At 42.9% G+C, this 18,751-nt stretch overlaps 1 protein-coding gene across 7 annotated transcripts in view; it reads left to right on the top strand.

Annotated features, from left to right (window-relative positions):
- LOC112252744 (actin-binding LIM protein 1) overlaps window positions 1–18,751 on the top strand; it is a 146,885-nt gene that overhangs the window by 124,758 nt on the left and 3,376 nt on the right. For 4 of the 7 annotated variants that reach the window (XM_042323428.1, XM_024424265.2, XM_024424266.2 and 1 more), the window contains 9 exons: window positions 163–270; window positions 3,001–3,105; window positions 6,885–6,932; window positions 10,469–10,557; window positions 10,889–11,012; window positions 16,988–17,040; window positions 17,349–17,409; window positions 17,752–17,759; window positions 18,283–18,357. In XM_042323428.1, coding sequence (XP_042179362.1) covers window positions 163–270; window positions 3,001–3,105; window positions 6,885–6,932; window positions 10,469–10,557; window positions 10,889–11,012; window positions 16,988–17,040; window positions 17,349–17,409; window positions 17,752–17,759; window positions 18,283–18,357 — 671 coding nt within the window. The remainder of the gene's footprint in view (window positions 1–162; window positions 271–3,000; window positions 3,106–6,884; window positions 6,933–10,468; window positions 10,558–10,888; window positions 11,013–16,987; window positions 17,041–17,348; window positions 17,410–17,751; window positions 17,760–18,282; window positions 18,358–18,751) is intronic. The other 3 variants (XM_042323431.1, XM_042323429.1, XM_042323432.1) reach the window with 2 other exon arrangements.

The following is an 18,751-nucleotide window of genomic DNA, read 5'->3' as shown; positions in this document are numbered from 1 at the left end:
CTGTATTACTTCTTCCTCGACTCCACACCTCCCTCCTCCTTTTCCACCTCCCCTCCACGTCTCTCTCACATCTCCCCTCCACATCTCCCTCCCCTCCCTACCTGTGGTGGTGTCTCCCCACCGGCTCTGTCCCCCCCCCCTCTCACCTCCCCTCCCCTGCAGAAACTCTGACAGGCATGCAGAAGCTCTGCTCTGACCTGTGCAGTAACAGCCATAGTGACTCCCGCCCCACCTCCCCTTTCAGACACCACTTCCTACCCCATAGCCAAGGTAAGACAGGGCCCTAGTCCCCATGGTCCCTCCACTCTCCCCACTACCAAGGCAAGCTGTGTCACCTCATTCAAGTCTTAGTGCCTCATACGCTATCGCTAAACTACTCATGTCCCTACCACATTCTTCAGCCCCTATACAATGCCTAGTGAAAGTCTACACACCCCTTGCACTTAACATTTGATCTGAAAGGGATTACATTCAAAGTGAAAGAAACATTATAGAACATTTTCTAAATTAATTTAAAATGTATAACAAACATATCTTCACACCCCAGCTTTAAAACTTGGTGAAAGCACCTTTTGCAGCAATTACAGCTGTGAGTGATTTTGAATTTGATTATACCAACTCTGCACAACGCTTATGGCAACATACTGTATATCCTTTGTTTTTGTCAAAATTGTAATGCTAAAGACACACCAGAATGGATTTCCAAAAAGTGTTGCGTTTTCCTGAGTTTTCCTGCTTGACATTCAGAATACGTTTTTATATTTCTGTCCATCAATGATTTCCAACCAAATTTACTGAGCGTTTAGCAATTTAGACAAAAACAATGGATATATGTTGCCATAAGAGTTGTGCAGAGTTGGTAGAATCTTATTAAAAATTGTTCACTGCTGACAAAGGTATTTCCACCAAGTATTAACTCAGTGTCACGCCCTGGTCTTAGTATTTTGTGTTTTCTATTTATTTGGTCAGGCCAGGGTGTGACATGGGTTTATTTTGTGTTGTGTTTTTGTATTGGGGTTTTAGTAGGTATTGGGATCGTGGCTGAGTAGGGGTGTCTAGCATAGTCTATGGCTGCCTGAGGCGGTTCTTAATCAGAGTCAGGTGATTCTCGTTGTCTCTGATTGGGAACCATATTTAGGTAGCCTAGGTTTTCCTGTGGGTTTTGTGGGTGATTGTTCCTGTCTCTGTGTTAGTTGTCACCAGACAGGCTGTATTAGGTTTTCACATTTCCGTTTGTTGTTTTGTATTGTTTCGTCTTCATTAAAGATGTATCGAACTAACCACGCTGCATTTTGGTCTGACCCTCCTTCGACGGAAGAAAGCCGTAACACTCAGGGGTGTAAAGACATATGTAATCAATACATCTTTGTGTTTTAGTTAATTTATTAATTAGTTAATAAACATTTATATATATTTTTATTTTACTTGGGGTATGTAGACTTCCACTAGGCACTGTATATTGTTGCCATGCACATTTGATGTGAAGTGAATGTCAGAAGCTGACTAGCCTGGTCCCAAATTTGTTTGTGCCTTTTTTACCAACTGACTGGCAAACAGATCTGGGACCAGGCTAGAGACGTCTCTTCTGCTGTCATGGTATAGACATGCAGCCTAGTTCACTTAGACCAGAGGTTCCCAAACTTTTTCACTCAGGCTCCCCTTCCAGCATTGGGAAACTTTGAAATGTTCCACCCAAGTCACATTACTGACAATTTGCCTGTTTAATGATAAATGTCCATTATGTCTACCTGCACAGCCTGGTCTCCTAGACTAGACGTAACATAGTAAATATAAATCCTGGACATTCAAATTAGTATGAGATGTTACATTTGGTATGGTTACATAAGACATATGGTTACTTAAGTCAAAAATGAAAGTAGGGTGGATGGGTGGGAGTATAATGCGAACATCTAGCAACCCGGAGGTTGCGAATTCAACTCTCATCATGGACAACTTCAGCATTTTAGCAAATTAGCAACTTTTCAACTTTTACTTACTACATTTGAGCTATTTTGCAACTAAGTATGTTAACTAAACCTTCCCCTAACCCTTAACCCTATTAGCTAACTCTAACCCTTTAACCTAACTCAACTCCTAACCCCTAGCCGAGCTAAAGTTAGCAACCTAGCCACCTAGCTAGAATTCGTAACATATCATACATTTTGCAAATTCCTAACATATTGTATGTTTAGTGAATTTATAATGTATAATACAAATTGTAATCCGTAACTTATCTTATGTTACGACGTCCACAAATTAACACATACCATACTAAACGTAACATATCATACTAAATGAAGTTTACTGAATTTCGTACAGAATAATACGAAATGCTCTGAGACCAGGTTGGCCTGCATCCTTTGGTTAGGTCTCACATTACCTCATGGCTACAGTATGTTACTAACATTGTTGGTTGAGATTAGTAGGATTAGGGACGGGTTAGGGTTTGATGAGAAACATTTTTCAGCATCCATCTAGTTAGCATTAATCTGCCAATTGTTTTGGATAAAACATGTTTGTTAAATGATAAACTAGATATTAGATATGATATCAGTCTTACGGTCTTTTGTGTTTTGATGCTGTTTGGTTGCATGCTAAGATGTGTCCTCATCCTCATCTACTGTATTATGATAGGGACAAACAGAGTGAATCTGTAGCTGTACCAAACTCAGAGTTGCATATGGTTCATACTGTATGCTCTGGTATGCTTCTTGTTTGCTGTATGCTTTAACTACAACATCTGCATGATTTTCCCATCCATTGATTTGGTAATACAGGATCCTTCAATAGTTCTCAAAACTGGATCACTCTTTCAGAGTAAAGTAACATCCACTTGTGTCCATTTTTATGCTTTACCCTAATCTCACATGCCAGACCTTACAGCTATATCCAATACTCAGAGACACGCTCGTCTGGCTCTGCAAGATTAGCTTTCTCCAAATTTATGATTTCCTTATGGTTGCCCTGCTTACATTTTGTTCTTGGTTCTTCTCATCGGAGGCACTGATCCACCCAGCGGGCGGAGCTCCCCTATACCCCAACGGCCAGAGAGCCGGCCGGTCACTCCGCCTCTCTCTCTGACCCCTAAACATTTCCACCTCCCAGGTAGGAGATACACGGAGCGCACCCTGTCACTGTTACTGCTACTGGTCACCTGAGACTTTTTATTGCTCTCACGCAACTTCTCTCTACCACTTTTTCCATTTCAATAATGCTTTTGGCTCCTGTGTCACTGGAAAAGTGTTTGATACGTATACATGAAATGCAAAACACTGAGCACAAACTGATTGAATCAACGTTGTTTCAACGTAATTTGTCGACGTATTGTGGCACAGACTCTACATGGAAAATACATTTAAAAAATGTTGACATAGACAAACGTTGTATAAAATATGTTGAATTTGTACCTTTAAGATAATGTCAGATCTTCAGCGTTATATCCACTATCAGAAAAACAAACAATAAGCTGGGCATAGTCTACACATAGTCTTTGGTCTCCCATCCAAAGTTTTAACCAAGCCCAGCTATGATATTTGTCATTGACTATTACCAATGTGCTATTGTGAAAATGATTGATAGATCCCCACTTAAAAACTAAATAGATAGGGCCTCCCGAGTAGTGCAGTGGTCTAAGGCACCTCATTGCAGTGCTTGAGGCGTCACTACAGCCCCGGGTTCGATCCTAGGCTGTGTCACAACTGGCCATACCCAGGAGACCCATGCGCTGGCGCACAATTGTCCGGGTTGGGGAGGATTTGGCCGGACGGGATGGGTGGCGGGTTGGGTACCTGCAAGCTGACTTCACCTGCAAGCTGACTTCAGTTGCAAGCTGACTTCAGTTGCAAGCTGACTTCAGTTGCAAGCTGACTTCAGTTGCAAGCTGACTTCAGTTGCAAGCTGACTTCAGTTGCAAGCTGACTTCAGTTGCAAGCTGACTTCAGTTGCAAGCTGACTTCAGTTGCAAGCTGACTTCAGTCACATTGGTGCAGCTGGCTTCTGGGTTACGTGAGCAGTGTGTCAAGAAGCAGTGTGGCTTGGCAGGGTTGGGTTTCAGAGGATGCATTGCTCTCAACCTTTGCCTCTCCCTAGTCTGTAGGGACAAGACTAATTACCAATTGGATATCATGAAAAAGGGGTAAAAGTTTTTTTTAAATATAGGAATAAAAAAAATATAGGAATAAACTAAATAGATTTACTATTGCTATCAAAGTCATTCCAAAGGGCAGGTTTAACAGAGCTCATACATCAATTGTGTTTTTATGTTTGTTGTTTGTAACTGATTTTTTAACTTATTTTATACTTGTTACTTATATGTCTTATTCTTATTCGTGTTTTTTAAACTGCATTGTTGGTTAGGGGCTTGTAAGTAACATTTCAGTGTTGTATTCAGCCCATGTGACTAATACCAATTGGATATCATGAAAAAGGGGTAAAAGTATTTTAAAAATATAGGAATAAACCAAATAGATTTACTATTGCTATCAAAGTCATTCCAAATGGTAGGTTTAACAGAGCTCATATATCATATATGATATCATCAAGACAGTGGATGGTTGACATTTTACATGCTCCTAATCAATTGTATTTTTATGTTCGTTGTTTGTAACTGATTTTTTTACTTATTTTATACTTGTTACTTTTATGCCTTATTCTTATTTGTGTTTTTTAAACTGCATTGTTGGTTAGGGGCTTGTAAGTAACATTTCAGTGTTGTATTCGGCCCATGTGACTAATACAATTTGATTTGATTTTTGAATGACACAATTTAGGCTTATATAGCATTTGCAAAGTCATCATAAGCTATTGTTTCATTTCAACCCAGAATTCAACATAAAATAGACAAAACAGATAGGCCTAGGGTTTTAAGCTTTGGCTGATTTTCAAATTGAATGATATTTAGTGATTGAAAACTGTTTGGTTGTCAACACAACAAAATATCAACATTTGAAGGAGATGAAGCCTCTATATTCTGATTGGATAGTTGCATCTGTGCCACTGACTTAGTCTGGCTTTCATTTCAGTTTGTCTACAAAATAATAATTGATATGTTGGATTCAACTCCATCTCAACTAAAAATCTAAGTTAAATAATAAGACTCCGCGGGCCCCTGGCGTAGGCCACGGGGACCACTCGATTTTGCCGTTCTTCGACAGCAACGGCGGCTCCCGTCGGCTCCCGTCGGTCCGGGGCCGAGGAGATCTCTTCCTCGTCGCGGTTCGCGCTCGTCCTCGGGCGGCTCTTCCTCGGGCGGCTCTTCTCGGGCTGCTCTTCCTCAGAAGAGGGAGAAGAGTCATCGTCGACCTCGCGGCGCTCGGAGTTGTATTCCTCCCCGTCTTCGTCTTCCGAAACCTCTTCCTCTTCCTCCTCCTGGCAATACGAGTAGTCTTCTTGGTCCACGCTGGACAAGATCTGTTCTAGAACCTGCGCGGCCGTAAACCGCGCGGCCATGGCTGATCGGTGGAGCCGAGCGGGTCCGCTGAGCTGCGGGGAAGAGCGCACTTGGCACGGGTGGGGCGCCGGTCACTTTGTGGGTGTGTGTGTGCGGGTTGGTGTGGGTGGGCGCCGATGACAATATTAGTATCTTCTCTACGTAGGGCCAGCCGGACGGCTTACGCAGGATACCGAGACCCGAAAATGCTCGAGGCTCGCTTGCGCGCACCTGTGTAGCCCTGTGCAGTCGACCCAAACCCCAGCCGAGCAACAAGAACACTCGGCTGCTCTCTAGCACACAGCGGAGCACGTCCGGCGCAACTGCAACACTCGGCTGCTCTCTAGCACACAGCGGAGCACGTCCGGACCTGTGCAGCGGCCGGCTGGGTCGCTCTGACCCACGAGAGCAGAGCGCAACAAGAACACTCGCCACACTCGCAGACACTCTAGTACGCTCCACGGCACACCTCGCCAGTGGCTGACCGGGTCGCTCGGACTCGCAGAGCGCAGAGGGCCAGCCCTGGAAACACAGGGCCTGGGTCGCAGAGCGCAACTGCAACACTTGGCTGCTCTCTAGCACACAGCGGAGCACAGGTCCGGACCTGTGCAACGGCTGGCTGGGTCGCTCTGACCCACGAGAGCAGAGCGCAACTGCAACACTCGGCTGCTCTCTAGCACACAGTGGAGCACAGGTCCGGACCTGTGCAGCGGCCTCGCCACACTCGCAGACACTCTACTACGCTCGACAGCACACGCCTCGCCAGTGGCTGGCAGGGTCGCTCTGACCCGAGAGCGCAGAGCGGCGAGGACAGAGCACAGAGCGCAGAGCGGGGAGCCCGGCACAGCCTCGCCACACTCGCCACACTCGCAGACTCTCTACTACGCTCAGAGGCACACGCCTCGCCAGTGGCTGGCACGGTCGCTCTGACCCGCCAGCGCAGAGCGAGAGCCCTGGAAACACAGGGCCTGGGTCGCTCTGACCCGCGAGCGCAGAGCTCAGAAAGGGGAGCCCTCCACACACAGGACCTGGGTCACACTGACCCCAGGACCACGGGAGGGTTAATGTAATCTCTACTGCAATACAGTTATTTTGGTTCAGCCATTAGATGAAGTACAGCGATAACACATGAATCTGTTGTATAGATAAACAAAATATCTGACATTGTATTCCCATTTGAACAATGCTTTGCTTTTAAATTATTGAAAGCACGGAGATAGACATTTGGGTGACAACTAAACCAAAAATCAGATGTTGTTTTTCCATTGGAATTTGGTTAATTGAAAGCATAGTGATAACACATTGGAAATTCAACTTTTTGAGTAATTTTTGGGTAATTGTAATCCCATTGATCAACATCTCAACCAAATATTCCCCAATTATCCAATTATCCACATTGAAATGATATGGTGTGCCCAGTGGTTTTGACTATGTCTTTCTCCCTTTGCCCTTTCAGATCAGGGGATCAACATTTACAGGAAACCACCCATCTACAAACAACACGGTATAATTCACTCTCTGTGACCTGGTTTCACCAGCATTTTATTTATTTTTTTACCTTTAACGAGGCAAGTCAGTTAAGAACAAATTCTTATTTTCAATGACGGCCTAGGAACAGTGGGGTAACTGCCGTGTTCAGGGGGCAGAACGGCAGATTTGTACCTTGTCAGCTCAGGGATTTACAAATTTGCAACCTTTCGTTTACGAGTCCAACGCTCTAACCACTAGGCTACCCTGCCGCCCCGGCAATAATTAGACTGATTGCAAATAGAGACAGAGCTTTCCAAGAGCATGACTAGGTAATATATTCTCTTAGCAGGGACATGATATGAGGAGTTGGTTTACTGTAAAACAACGTGATTATAGAAAGAAAGAAAGTGTCTTGAAACTCATTCGCTATAAACAAAAGTGATAAGCTTAACTATACAAAGCAGCACCTAACCTTTTAGTAATGGTATGGGGTTGGTGGACTAGATGTCAATGAGCAATATCTGGGTCCTTTCAATTATGTTTTTTTCAGTTTGGATTGAAATTGTGTAATCACCACATTGACCTCTAATTGTACACCATTTACTGTGACCACCTCCAATGTCAATGTGTCAATATTGTTTGAAGTCTCTCTCTCTGACCAAATACTTTCTGAACACTTTCTGAGAATTTAGAAACCTAAGCAAAAGATCAAGGCATGCGAGCCTACAGTACCCCGTAATCTAAAGAGGAGGTTTGGGATGTCATCTTAATTCCCTTAAATATGATTTATCGCTGACATGTTTTGGAGTGTGGTCCTTCTCCTACTAATGGTTCTGTAGCCCTTTCTTGCTGTCAAATGACCTAGTGGCCTTATTGCCTTCAATAAATACTATTGAAGGCAAATAAGTTGTCATCTGGAACCGTCTTTAAAGATTACATTTGTACATTCCTAGGACTGAGCACCCTTTCAGTGGTGCAGACAATATTATAAATATTGATTAGAGCGCCATCACACTACAACTATTTTCATAATCTGTGAACAATTCTGAATAATAAGTGTACGTGTAAGGTTGGGGTATTATCTTTACCATGTACACAGCAAATTTGAGATCAGCATTTTTACATCCACTGTGTTAAATGTAACCCTTAGTGTGTATACTGTATGTGACCCACTGAAATAGTGTTAAACTGTTGCAAAATCCAACTTAAAAGAACACTTATTAGAGATGATGGTGTTACAATTTATTTTTGTTAAGTAATGACATGTAGTGTTTCAGTATTTTAGTATTTTTTGGGGGGGGGTATTGTTTTAATACTATAGGTGTAAAGCCTTATTTACATATTTCCCAGCATGCCTTTCAAGTGAACATGAGCGATACTCACCCATGACTGTGTTTGTTAGTGACAGAGGCATGTTTGTTGGATTCATAACAGTTCAATCCTGACCAAGTAACTGTCAAGGTGAATGTGTTTGAATTGAAATGAACCATTTATGGCCATATAAAATATATTTCCCATGTATGTAGTTATGGCCTAGTTATCCTTGACATTTCAGTCTGAAAATCTTGGCTACATCAGACCTGCAAATCACAATATTCTGGTTTATGAAATTATTAGTACTGAAATTCCTATCAGAATCCAGCCATTCAGGAAAACTGCTATTGAGAAGGATTTAATAGTGAGATCATATCATTTATACTGGAACAACCATCTCAGTGACAGGTACACTAGATTGGATTAGTTTAGAAAAATGTATGTCATTTAGCTTTGTATAGCATAAGATCAATGAATCAATCAATATGCATGCAGAAACATAGATATTAAAAACAAACTATTCTAAAAATCAACCTGCAATAATTTATGCTGGGAAACGTGATAATGAGGCACCTCCTACTACTCTGAGAGAGTTAACGGAAATTAACTCAACACAATCAAGTAACAACAACACCACGCAGTGTTGATTCCAATGTGATTTAAATAACACTTCATTCTCTGTCAATTTGTTAACCCAACTCGAATCAACACTCAGATATAACACCCACAACACTTTTCACCTCAACACTTGTACATTTGCTGTGTAAATATTATCACACAACATTTCAGACAGATGATGTTGAAATGTTCAGCTGTGTTTAAAAGGGGATTAAGGGTACTCACTCAGACACTGATAGTCCAGTTCCTCTGGTTACCAATTTAGATTCACCCGCTCCAAAAAGAAAGTCTGCTGATGACATCATCAGATCCGCTACGTTTCCTGCCGCCCATGTTCCCCCTATGGATAACACATCACCGACCGAAAACGACCACTGGCCCCCCTGCTCTCCCTCCCTGACCCTGGCTGCCTTAGGTACAGTAGGCTCCTTATGAGCATGCTTGCACTGCCCCACCTCCTTCACATTAGAGGCTCACTACCCCTAACCAAACTCTGAACTTGTCCCTGTCCAGAAACAACCACTAGTCCCTACCCTCTAGACATTTATGGAGATCTGAGAGAATTTGATAGGTTTGAGCAATATGTCAATAGCACCACCGTGAACTCTGATAGGCTAGGTGGAATTTCAGCCATATGGCTTTTCCGAACCTCTCAGATTTTCACAAGTGTCTAGGATGTAGGGTTTGGGTTCTTTATGGATCGGTCATAATCTCACTCTTATGCACTTGAAGCTTAACATCACCACTAAGCTTTATTGCATCCCTGCTCTCACCACAATCTGACTCTCTAGAACACAGATTTTAAAATTATTTTGCTGAATTTTGTGCAATGCTGATGAACAATGTATCCTTGAAAGACTGTTGTTGTTGGCATCATGTCACTTTTTGCTTGCTACAGCTTCAGTTGCACCTTCCTTTACAGCTTGCTTTACAGCTACCTATAAAATCAATCAATCGACCGTTCACAAATGACTTGGACAGAGCTAACTGAGACTGGCTTCAAACGGATCTGTCTTCCTACACTGTGTTGTTCTGTGTATCAAACTCATAGTAAATATCTCATCTTGTGAAGACTTGTACTGGCCTTGTTAACATTCTGTGCAGCTGAGTAGTTTCACTGTTTTTGTGTTGTCTGTGTTTATGTCTAGTGAACTCTGTCTCACATTTGTGTTCTCCCACACCCCTGTTGCTGGAAAGATAAATCCTACAGTTCTTTTGTCAATCCTTTTAGAAATCCTGTACAGTACTTTTGTGAACATGATGTCCACAGATGGGAGCATTCTATTATGCCTTCTGTTATAGTTTTTGACAGTCTTGTTTGACTGTATTTAGCACTACTTCTCGGTCAAGACGCCTGTAATTCACACACACAGGTATAAGGGTGTGTGCATGCGTGCCTGTGTGTGTGTGTGTTCCTGCATGTGTGCGTGTGTGTGCGTGTGTGCGTGTGCGTGTGTGTGCGTGTGCGTGTGTGTGTGTGTGTGTGTGTGTGTGTGTGTGTGTGTGTGTGTGTGTGTGTGTGTGTGTGTGTGTGCATGTGTGTGTGCGCATGTGTGTGTGTTGGCTTGTGTGTGTGTGTGTGTGTGCGCATGTGTGTGTGTTGTGTGTTGGCTTATGGGTTGTTTCTGCCACTCAAAGGTTCAGAAGGAGGGAGGAGACGGTCTAGGGAGGAAGAGGAAGAGGAGGCTATGAAGAGAAAGCAGATCCAGGAGGAGCAAATCAACAAGGTTAGAGAAGCCACATTCATACACTCACCCCCACAATCACACCCACAAACACACACACGTAGGCAGCTCTTTATAATAACACACACGTAGGCAGCTCTTATAATTTGTTATAAGCATGTACAAGCCTTTATACTGTATTATAATAAGGTTTACACTATGTTTTGTCTCTGTATGTATCAACTTTTCAACTGACTCAAAATAGCTGGTATTTAGTCAGGATCATTATAAGATTCATTATAAGATATTATACATGCTCATGACAGGTCTTACACTGCATTATACCTGCAGGCTTTAAGTTAAGTATTTTACCATATGTTCTGTGTGTCCCCAGATCCAGTCTGGTTTGGGGAAGCTGATAATGAAAGAGGAGAATGAAAAGGAGCAGATCAGGGAAGGTCATGCACGCAGCCAATCAGCTCAGCGCTATGAACCTCAGCAGAACAACTATGATGGAGGTATGTTCTGACTAACTTCACCATATAGTAACAAGCACATTGTTTAGAAGAACCACATCAAATTAACTCTAAATCAGGGTCAGGTTCATTAGGTACCAAACTGAAGAAAGCGATCCAAAATGGATTGAAACACAGAGTTAGTATCTGTACTTGTCCAATACAACAAACATCATTTTTGTTGTAACGCTCGTTGTTTGAAGGATGGTTGGACAAAGATGCAGCGTAACAAAACGAAACGTCCAGCTTTGTAGGGCTCAAAAGCAACAATACAAAATCAAGATCCCGCAAACAACAGGTGGGAAAAGTCTGCCTAAATATGATCCCCAATCAGAGACAACAATAGACAGCTGCCTCTGATTGGCAACCATACCAGGCCAACATAGAAATTTTAAAAACTAGAGTACCCACCCTAGTCACACACTGACCAAACCAAAATAGAGAATAAAAAGGCTCTCTAAGGTCAGTGCATGAGGTCAGTGCATCCCTCCGCTTCTGTGGAACCGGACCGTGGGTCGTCGCTGGAGGCTCCGGACCATGGATCGTTGCAGGAGGAACAGAACCGTGGATCGTCGCCGGGGACCCTGGACAGTGGATCGTCGCTGGAGGAACCGGACCGTGGATTGTCGCCGGAGGGACCGTGGATCATCGCCGGGGACTCCGGACCGTGAATCGTTGCCTGGGACTCCGGACCGCCTCCGGAGGCTCCGGACCGTGGATCGTCACCGGGGACCCCGGACAGTGGATCGTCGCTGGAGGAACCGGACCGTGGATCGTCGCCGGGGACTCCGGACCGTGGATCGTCGCCGGGGACTCCGGATGGGGAACCGTCGCTGGAGGCTCCGGACTGGGTACCCTTGCAGGAGGCTCCGGACCATGGATCATCACTGGAGGCTCCTGGCCATGGATTATCACTGGAGCCGGTAGATGCCCACCCGGACTCTCCCCTATTGAGTCAGGTTTTGTGGTCGGAGTCCACACCTTTGGGGGGGGATACTGTCACGTCCTGACCATAAGAGAGCTGTTTATTCTCTGTGTTGGTTGGGGCGTGACAGTGACCGAACCGTGGATCGTCGCCGGAAGCTCCGGACCGTGGATCGTTGCCGGAGACTCCGGACCGTGGATCATTGCCGGGGACTCCGGACCTTGGATCGTCGCCGGGGACTCCGGATTGTGGATCATCGCCGGGGGCTCCGGACCGTGGATCATCGCCGGGGACTCCGGATGGGGAACCGTCTCCGGGCCATGGATCATCACTTTGTCACATTTCGTTTTGTCTGGTGAGTTTATTAAACACGTGGAATTCTACGCACGCAGCGCCTTGGTCCAATCATTCAAACGACCGTGACACGCGATATGTTTAGGCTACTACATGATAATGTTCTCCATATACATCATGAGGTTGCTACAACCTAGCCTATGAATGAAAGTTTACAACGTAGGTGCACAGAGAACATTTTGAAAAGACAGACAGTGACACATGGACAGACTGTGACACGTTCAATACTGCCTTGCACACTCTTGCCTGCATCTAGCTGATCTAGGGTGTAATCATTAGTCCAACAGTTACAAACAAGTGTTTCTATTGGACAAATTCAGGTATGTTTATCCCCGTTTCATTCTGTTTTCTTCCGTTTAAGAAACATTTTTCAACAGAATTGATGGACTGAATACACCCATGACACACGTAAAGACAGTTCACTTTCATAGCAGCCACATTCTATTCCTTCTTGCATCTATGCACTCTCCCCCTCTCACCTTTTCCCTTCGCTTGTGAACTTCAATGCACAACACATCAGCTGTATGTGACCAGCCAAAAAAACTTTCCAAGCCAAACCATATTGTAACCGCTACACACAGCCTCCATCGTTGTCAGCATATTAGCCAAAGTAATGTCATAGTCAATATACCTAATAGAACTAATGCGTTAGTAAACCTGCTACAATCATTCAGTAACTTTACAGTGTACAGTCAGTAAAGCAGTTTATCACATTGGTAAAAACCAAAAGCATACCTTGACTTGGAAGAGTTCTAGTGTTGTGTTGGATAGTCATAGCCAGCTACCTAACATAGCACCCCTCTGTTTGAGAAGGGTGTTTGAGTAGGCTAAACTAGCTGGCTGCATTTGAAAGGGGAAAAATGACTCTCTCTCTCTCTCTCTTGCCTCTCCTTCTTTTTGGAAGCAATGAATTTGTTCAAAACTGTTCAACTATTGTCCTTCTCTCTCTTTGAGTCAACTACTTACTACATTTTATGAACTGCAGTCCTAGCTAGCTGTAGCTTATGCTTTCAGTACGATATTTATTCTCTGATCCTTTGATTTTGTGGACAACAGGGCAGTTCATGCTATGCTGGAGCTCTGATAGTTTGGAGGATGTCCTCTGGAAGTTGTCATAATTACTGTGTAAATCTGTGGAAGGGGGTTAGAACCATGAGCCTCCTAGATTTTGTATTTTAGTCAATGTACCCAGAGGAGGATGGAAGCTAGTTGTCCTCCGGCTACACCATGGTGCTACCCTACAGAGTGCTGTCTACTGTAGAACTTCATTGCAAAAAAGTGTATTTTAATCAAGTATTTGGTGACGTGAATATATTTAGCTCTTTATCAAATAAAAGTATGACTTTTAAAATGTTTAAAATGTTTTTTTTTAAATTAAATTTACTGAAGAGGATGGTCCTCCCCTTACTTTTCGGGTGAGCCTCCACTGATGTATGACTGAAATAGTGTTATAGGTCCCGAAACTTTCCCATGTAAAATAGCCTTTTGAGTGACTAAAGCATCACCCATAATGTTTTTTCCTGATAAAAAAATGTTTCTCTCATGTCTAACTACCAGGAAGTCTGAAAGACAGACCTTACCTTGGCAGGCGGTTCCTTGAAATACCTATGTCAAGCCAAATTGACCCAGTGAGCAGTGCTGCAGTGAGATGATCTCAAGCAAATTTGCTGATACACAATGCAACTCAAATGCTGATACACAAAGCAACTCAAACGACATTGAAATTGCATGAAACATCCAATCCTGTCATACATCACATCTTGGTTTCATAAATAATTTGTTCATCCAACTGCTTGGTTATTGGAAAGCATCAATATTGACACAATGTTTACTGTATAATTTAGCTAGCTAGCCCAAATGGAATTGTCAGTACTGTTTTTCAAGATTCATAATAAAATAAAAACAGAAATACCTTATTTAATTTAAGAATTTTGCTATGAGACTCGAAATTTAGCTCAGGTCTGTTTGAGATGTTGAGATGTTTCTACAACTTGATTGGAGTCCACCTGTGGTAAATTAATTGATCGGACATGATTTGGAAAGGCACACACCTGTCTATATAAGGTCCCACATTTGACAGTGCATGTCAGAGCAAAAACCAGCCAATGAGATCAAAGGAATTGTCCGCAGCGCTCCGAGACAGTATTGTGATGAGGCACATGTCTGGGGAAGGGTACCAAAACATTTCTGCAGAATTGAAGGTCCTCAAGAACACAGTGGCCACCAAGGATCTTTCTAGAGCTGGCTGCACGGCCAAACTGAGCAATCGGGGGAGAAGAGCCTCGGTTAGGGAAGTGACCAAGAACCCTATGGTCAATCTGACAGAGCTCCAGAGTTCCTCTGTGGAGGGGGGGAGAACCTTCCAGAAGGACAACCATCTCTGCAGCACTCCACCAATCAGGCCTTTATGGTAGAGTGAACAGACGGAAGCCACTCCACAGTAATATTCACATGACAGCCTTCTTGCAGTTTGCCAAAAGGCACCTAAAGGACTTTCAGATCATGAGACACAAGATTCTCTGGTCTGATGAAACCAAGATTGAACTCTTTGGCCTGAATGCCAAGCATCACGTCTTGAGGAAACCTGGCACCATCCCTACGGGGAAGCATGGTGGTGGCAGCATCATGCTGTGGGGATGTTTTCAGGGACTGGGAGACTAGTCAGGATCAAGTGAAATATGAACAGAGCAAGGTACAGAGCGATTCTTGAATGAAACCTACTCCAGAGCACTCAGGACCACTCAAGTCTAGGGTGAAGGTTCACCTTCCAACAAGACAACAACCCTGAGCACACACAAATGCAGTGCAGGAGTAGCTTCGGGACAAGTCTCTGAATGTCCTTGAGTGGCCCAGGCAGAGCCTGGACTTGAACCTGATCAAACATCTCTGGAGAGACCTGAAAATATTTATTTATTTATCTATTATTTTACCAGGTAAGTTGACTGAGAACACGTTCTCATTTGCAGCAACAACCTGGGGAATAGTTACAGGGGAGAGGAGGGGGATTAATGAGCCAATTGTAAACTGGGGATTATTAGGTGACCGAGTTGGTTTGAGAGCCAGATTAGGAATTTAGCCAGGACACCAGGGTTAACACCCCTACTCTTACGATAAGTGCCATGGGATCTTTAATGACCTCAGAGAGTCAGGACACCCATTTAACGTCCCATCCGAAAGAGAGCACCCTACATAGGGCAGTGTCCCCAATCACTGCCCTGGGGCATTGTTATATATATTTTGTAGACCAGAGGAAAGAGTGCCTCGTACTGGCCCTCCAACACCCCTTCCAGCAGCATCTGGTCTCCAATCCAGGAACTGACCAGGACCAACCCTGCTTAGCTTCAGAAGCAAGCCAGCAGTGGTATGCAGGGTGGTATGCTGCTGGCCCAATAGCTGTGTATCGATGCTCCCCGTCCAACCTGACAGAGCTTGAGAGGATCTGCAGATTAGAATGGGAGAAACACCCCATATACAGGTGTGCCAAGCTTGTCGCGTCATCATACCCTAGAAGACTCAAGGGTGTAATCGCTGCCAAAGGTGCTTCAACAAAGTACTGAGTAAAGAGTCTGATGTAAATGTCATATTTTTATATGTTTTATATATATATTTGCATTTTGATTGAATACAAGGTGGTACTTATTTAAATTGTGTAAGAGAATAAGAAGTTACCATTTGTGTAATCAAATTAGGCTTTTTGTGATATCGCAAAAGGTTCTTAATAATCCAGCCTCCTGAATCCAACTGTTTGACATGAGGGAGGGGACAAGTAACTTTATGATCAAACTTTATCAATAAAGCAACTTTGATCTGGTTTCATCCAAATATCATCAAAATTCATGGAAAATGTACACTTTTCAGTGTTGACAAACTACCAAATCTAGTGTTGGTTCCCTAACACTATGGGGGTGCTGCAAATTCTGACATAAATTGCAACCTTATTAGAGTAGATGCTGTTACCCTTTTTTCGTGTTAAGGAATAACACATGTAGTTTTACAGTATTTTGGACCGTTTTGTTTTAACACTGTAGGGTGTAAAGTCTTATTGACATTTTTCACAGCATGCCTTGCGAATGTGAGAGATACCCACCCATGACTGTGCTTGTTAGTTACAGACACATGGTTGTTGCATTCATTAATGTCTAGTCCTGAAACCTTCACCAAATGACTGCCTAAGTGTCTAAATTAAAACTAAATCCTTTATTACCATATATAATTGCATAAATTACCTTGACATTGTGGTTTGATAAGCCAGGCTAATATCATACCTGCAAATCACAATATTTTGGTTTGTGAAGTCATTATGAATTCCAGCCGGAGGTGGGATGGCCAAAAATGTGAATATTTTATGACTCACAATCTGTTTTAGGAATGACTGCTATGTTGAAAGACAAGACTGCCTAAACCATCTAAACTGGAACAACCATCTCATTAACGGGTGCAATAAATCCATCCCCTTACAGATTGGATTAGTTTAGAAAAGCATAAATTACTTATCTTTGTATAGTATAAAATCAATGAATCAATCAATGTGCATGTAGAAACATAGATATTAAAACAAACTATAAACTTTTTACCTCAACGCCGAGATTTTAACACTTGCAAATTTCCTGTGCTTGAACAATTCAAACTAAAGGGCAGCCAAATTGAGTTTAGATGTTTCAGCGAAATTATGATACTTACCATAGTTTCAACTTTTCAGATGATTCCAAAACTTCCTCGCTGCCTGGTTATGGACGGAATGGATTACACCGGGTAAGATCAAACACCTATCAGATATCACAACATGATTAAATCCAACAAAATCAATCAAATCAATATTTGATTTAATGTGGATGTTTTCCGCTATGACAGCAGCAGGTAGCCTGGAGGTTAAGAGTGTTGTGACAGTAACCAAAAGGTCACTGGTTTGAATCTCTGAGCCGACTAGGTGAAAAATCTATTGATGTGCCCTTGAGCAAGGCACTTAACCCTAATTGCTCCTGTAAAACGTTCTGTTTTGATCAAATTGTTCATAGAAATATGTGCCTGTTGTTATTAAAATACTGTTTCTGCCTCTACAGCCTCAGTCCACAGATTTCACTCAGTACAACAGCCATGGGGACATGTGTGGGGGAGGAAGAGGTGAGTGTTGCTCACCAAATAAAGCTCTGGTTATATTCACAACTACTTCCACAATTGAAATACTCTTAAAGCTACAATCTGGGATTAGCAGTTCAGCAAAATGACAGGCCCGCACTTGTTTTGGTATACAGCTGAGAAATGGGGCTTGGGAAATGTAACCCCTCCCAGATCCCAGATTGTACCTTTAACCGATTACACACATAAATAATTAATCAATATGTTTTATAATAAGGCACCCAATTATTTGGAAATAATGTAGTACTTAGTTCAGATATGAATGATAAATGGTAGAGAAAAAACATTAACTGTGAGTCTCATTTTCTGTCCCATTTTGTCCTGCAGAGTTTCAGGTATGTCTCTCATTTGCTTATCCACAACTGCCTTTCATTATACCTTTAATTTTGCATGTGTTTGCTCACTCATTATTCCTAAGATTGCAAACCTAATGTTGTCCTGAATGTCAACCCAGTCCCGCTAAATGCCTGCATCACTGTTTGCTATTCCAAACTGTAGTGATTGCATTGCAGTGATCCTGCATGCTCCTGCCTTGGAACGCAAACAACACTGCTTTAGTTACATATTCAATTGCAAACCGTAACAGTCCTCTAGACTGTGAGAGGTGGAGGGGTCACAAGTGTAGAGGCCATTGAGATGAATTGTATTAAAAGAATGCCAATCTTTGAAAGCCGAAACCCATTATCCAAAGAGACAGACAAATGTACTGCAGTGACCATATGTTACAAGTATATTGCTCTATATAATAGTAATACGATACAGTTGCTGGGCTAGTGGTAGCTATAGTAGATAGCTATGCTAGAGACATCTCAGTTCCATACCACTATATTACATGTGTGTGTATGTTCTATCCTGTAGCACATAAGGGATGGCTGTGCCGCAGTAACAAGAATGGACAGGGGAGTATCTATGCCTAATATGTTGGAACCAAAAGCAAGTATCTTATTTCTTGATCATTTTTTTTATTTACCTGATGATCTCTGAGCTGTATGTAGAGCTAGAGCTGTATGTGCCCTATGCGTTTTTGTATATTTCACTGACATGCCAAGTTTTTAAAATAGACTTCACTACAAAAATGAATATGCTGTATGCAACAGAAAGGAATACTAAGTCAGTGGAGAGTGAGCTCGGAGGTATAGGACTGGTGGCGTGTCTCATAATATCACCACTAACTTACCTACAGTATGCAGCTGGTAGTCAGTTCCATCATGGGTTCCTGGAACCAAATGCAGCCCCTCGACAGTACTACATCTCCCATGAGGCTGTGGCTGTGCTGAAGTCCAGACAGGAGCTAGTGAAATGAGTCACCTCTCGCTTAGCATGCCAG

The sequence above is a fragment of the Oncorhynchus tshawytscha genome, linkage group LG06 (assembly GCF_018296145.1).
Source record: "Oncorhynchus tshawytscha isolate Ot180627B linkage group LG06, Otsh_v2.0, whole genome shotgun sequence".
NCBI lineage: Eukaryota > Metazoa > Chordata > Actinopteri > Salmoniformes > Salmonidae > Oncorhynchus > Oncorhynchus tshawytscha.
This window is presented reverse-complemented; position numbering and strand designations above follow the sequence as displayed.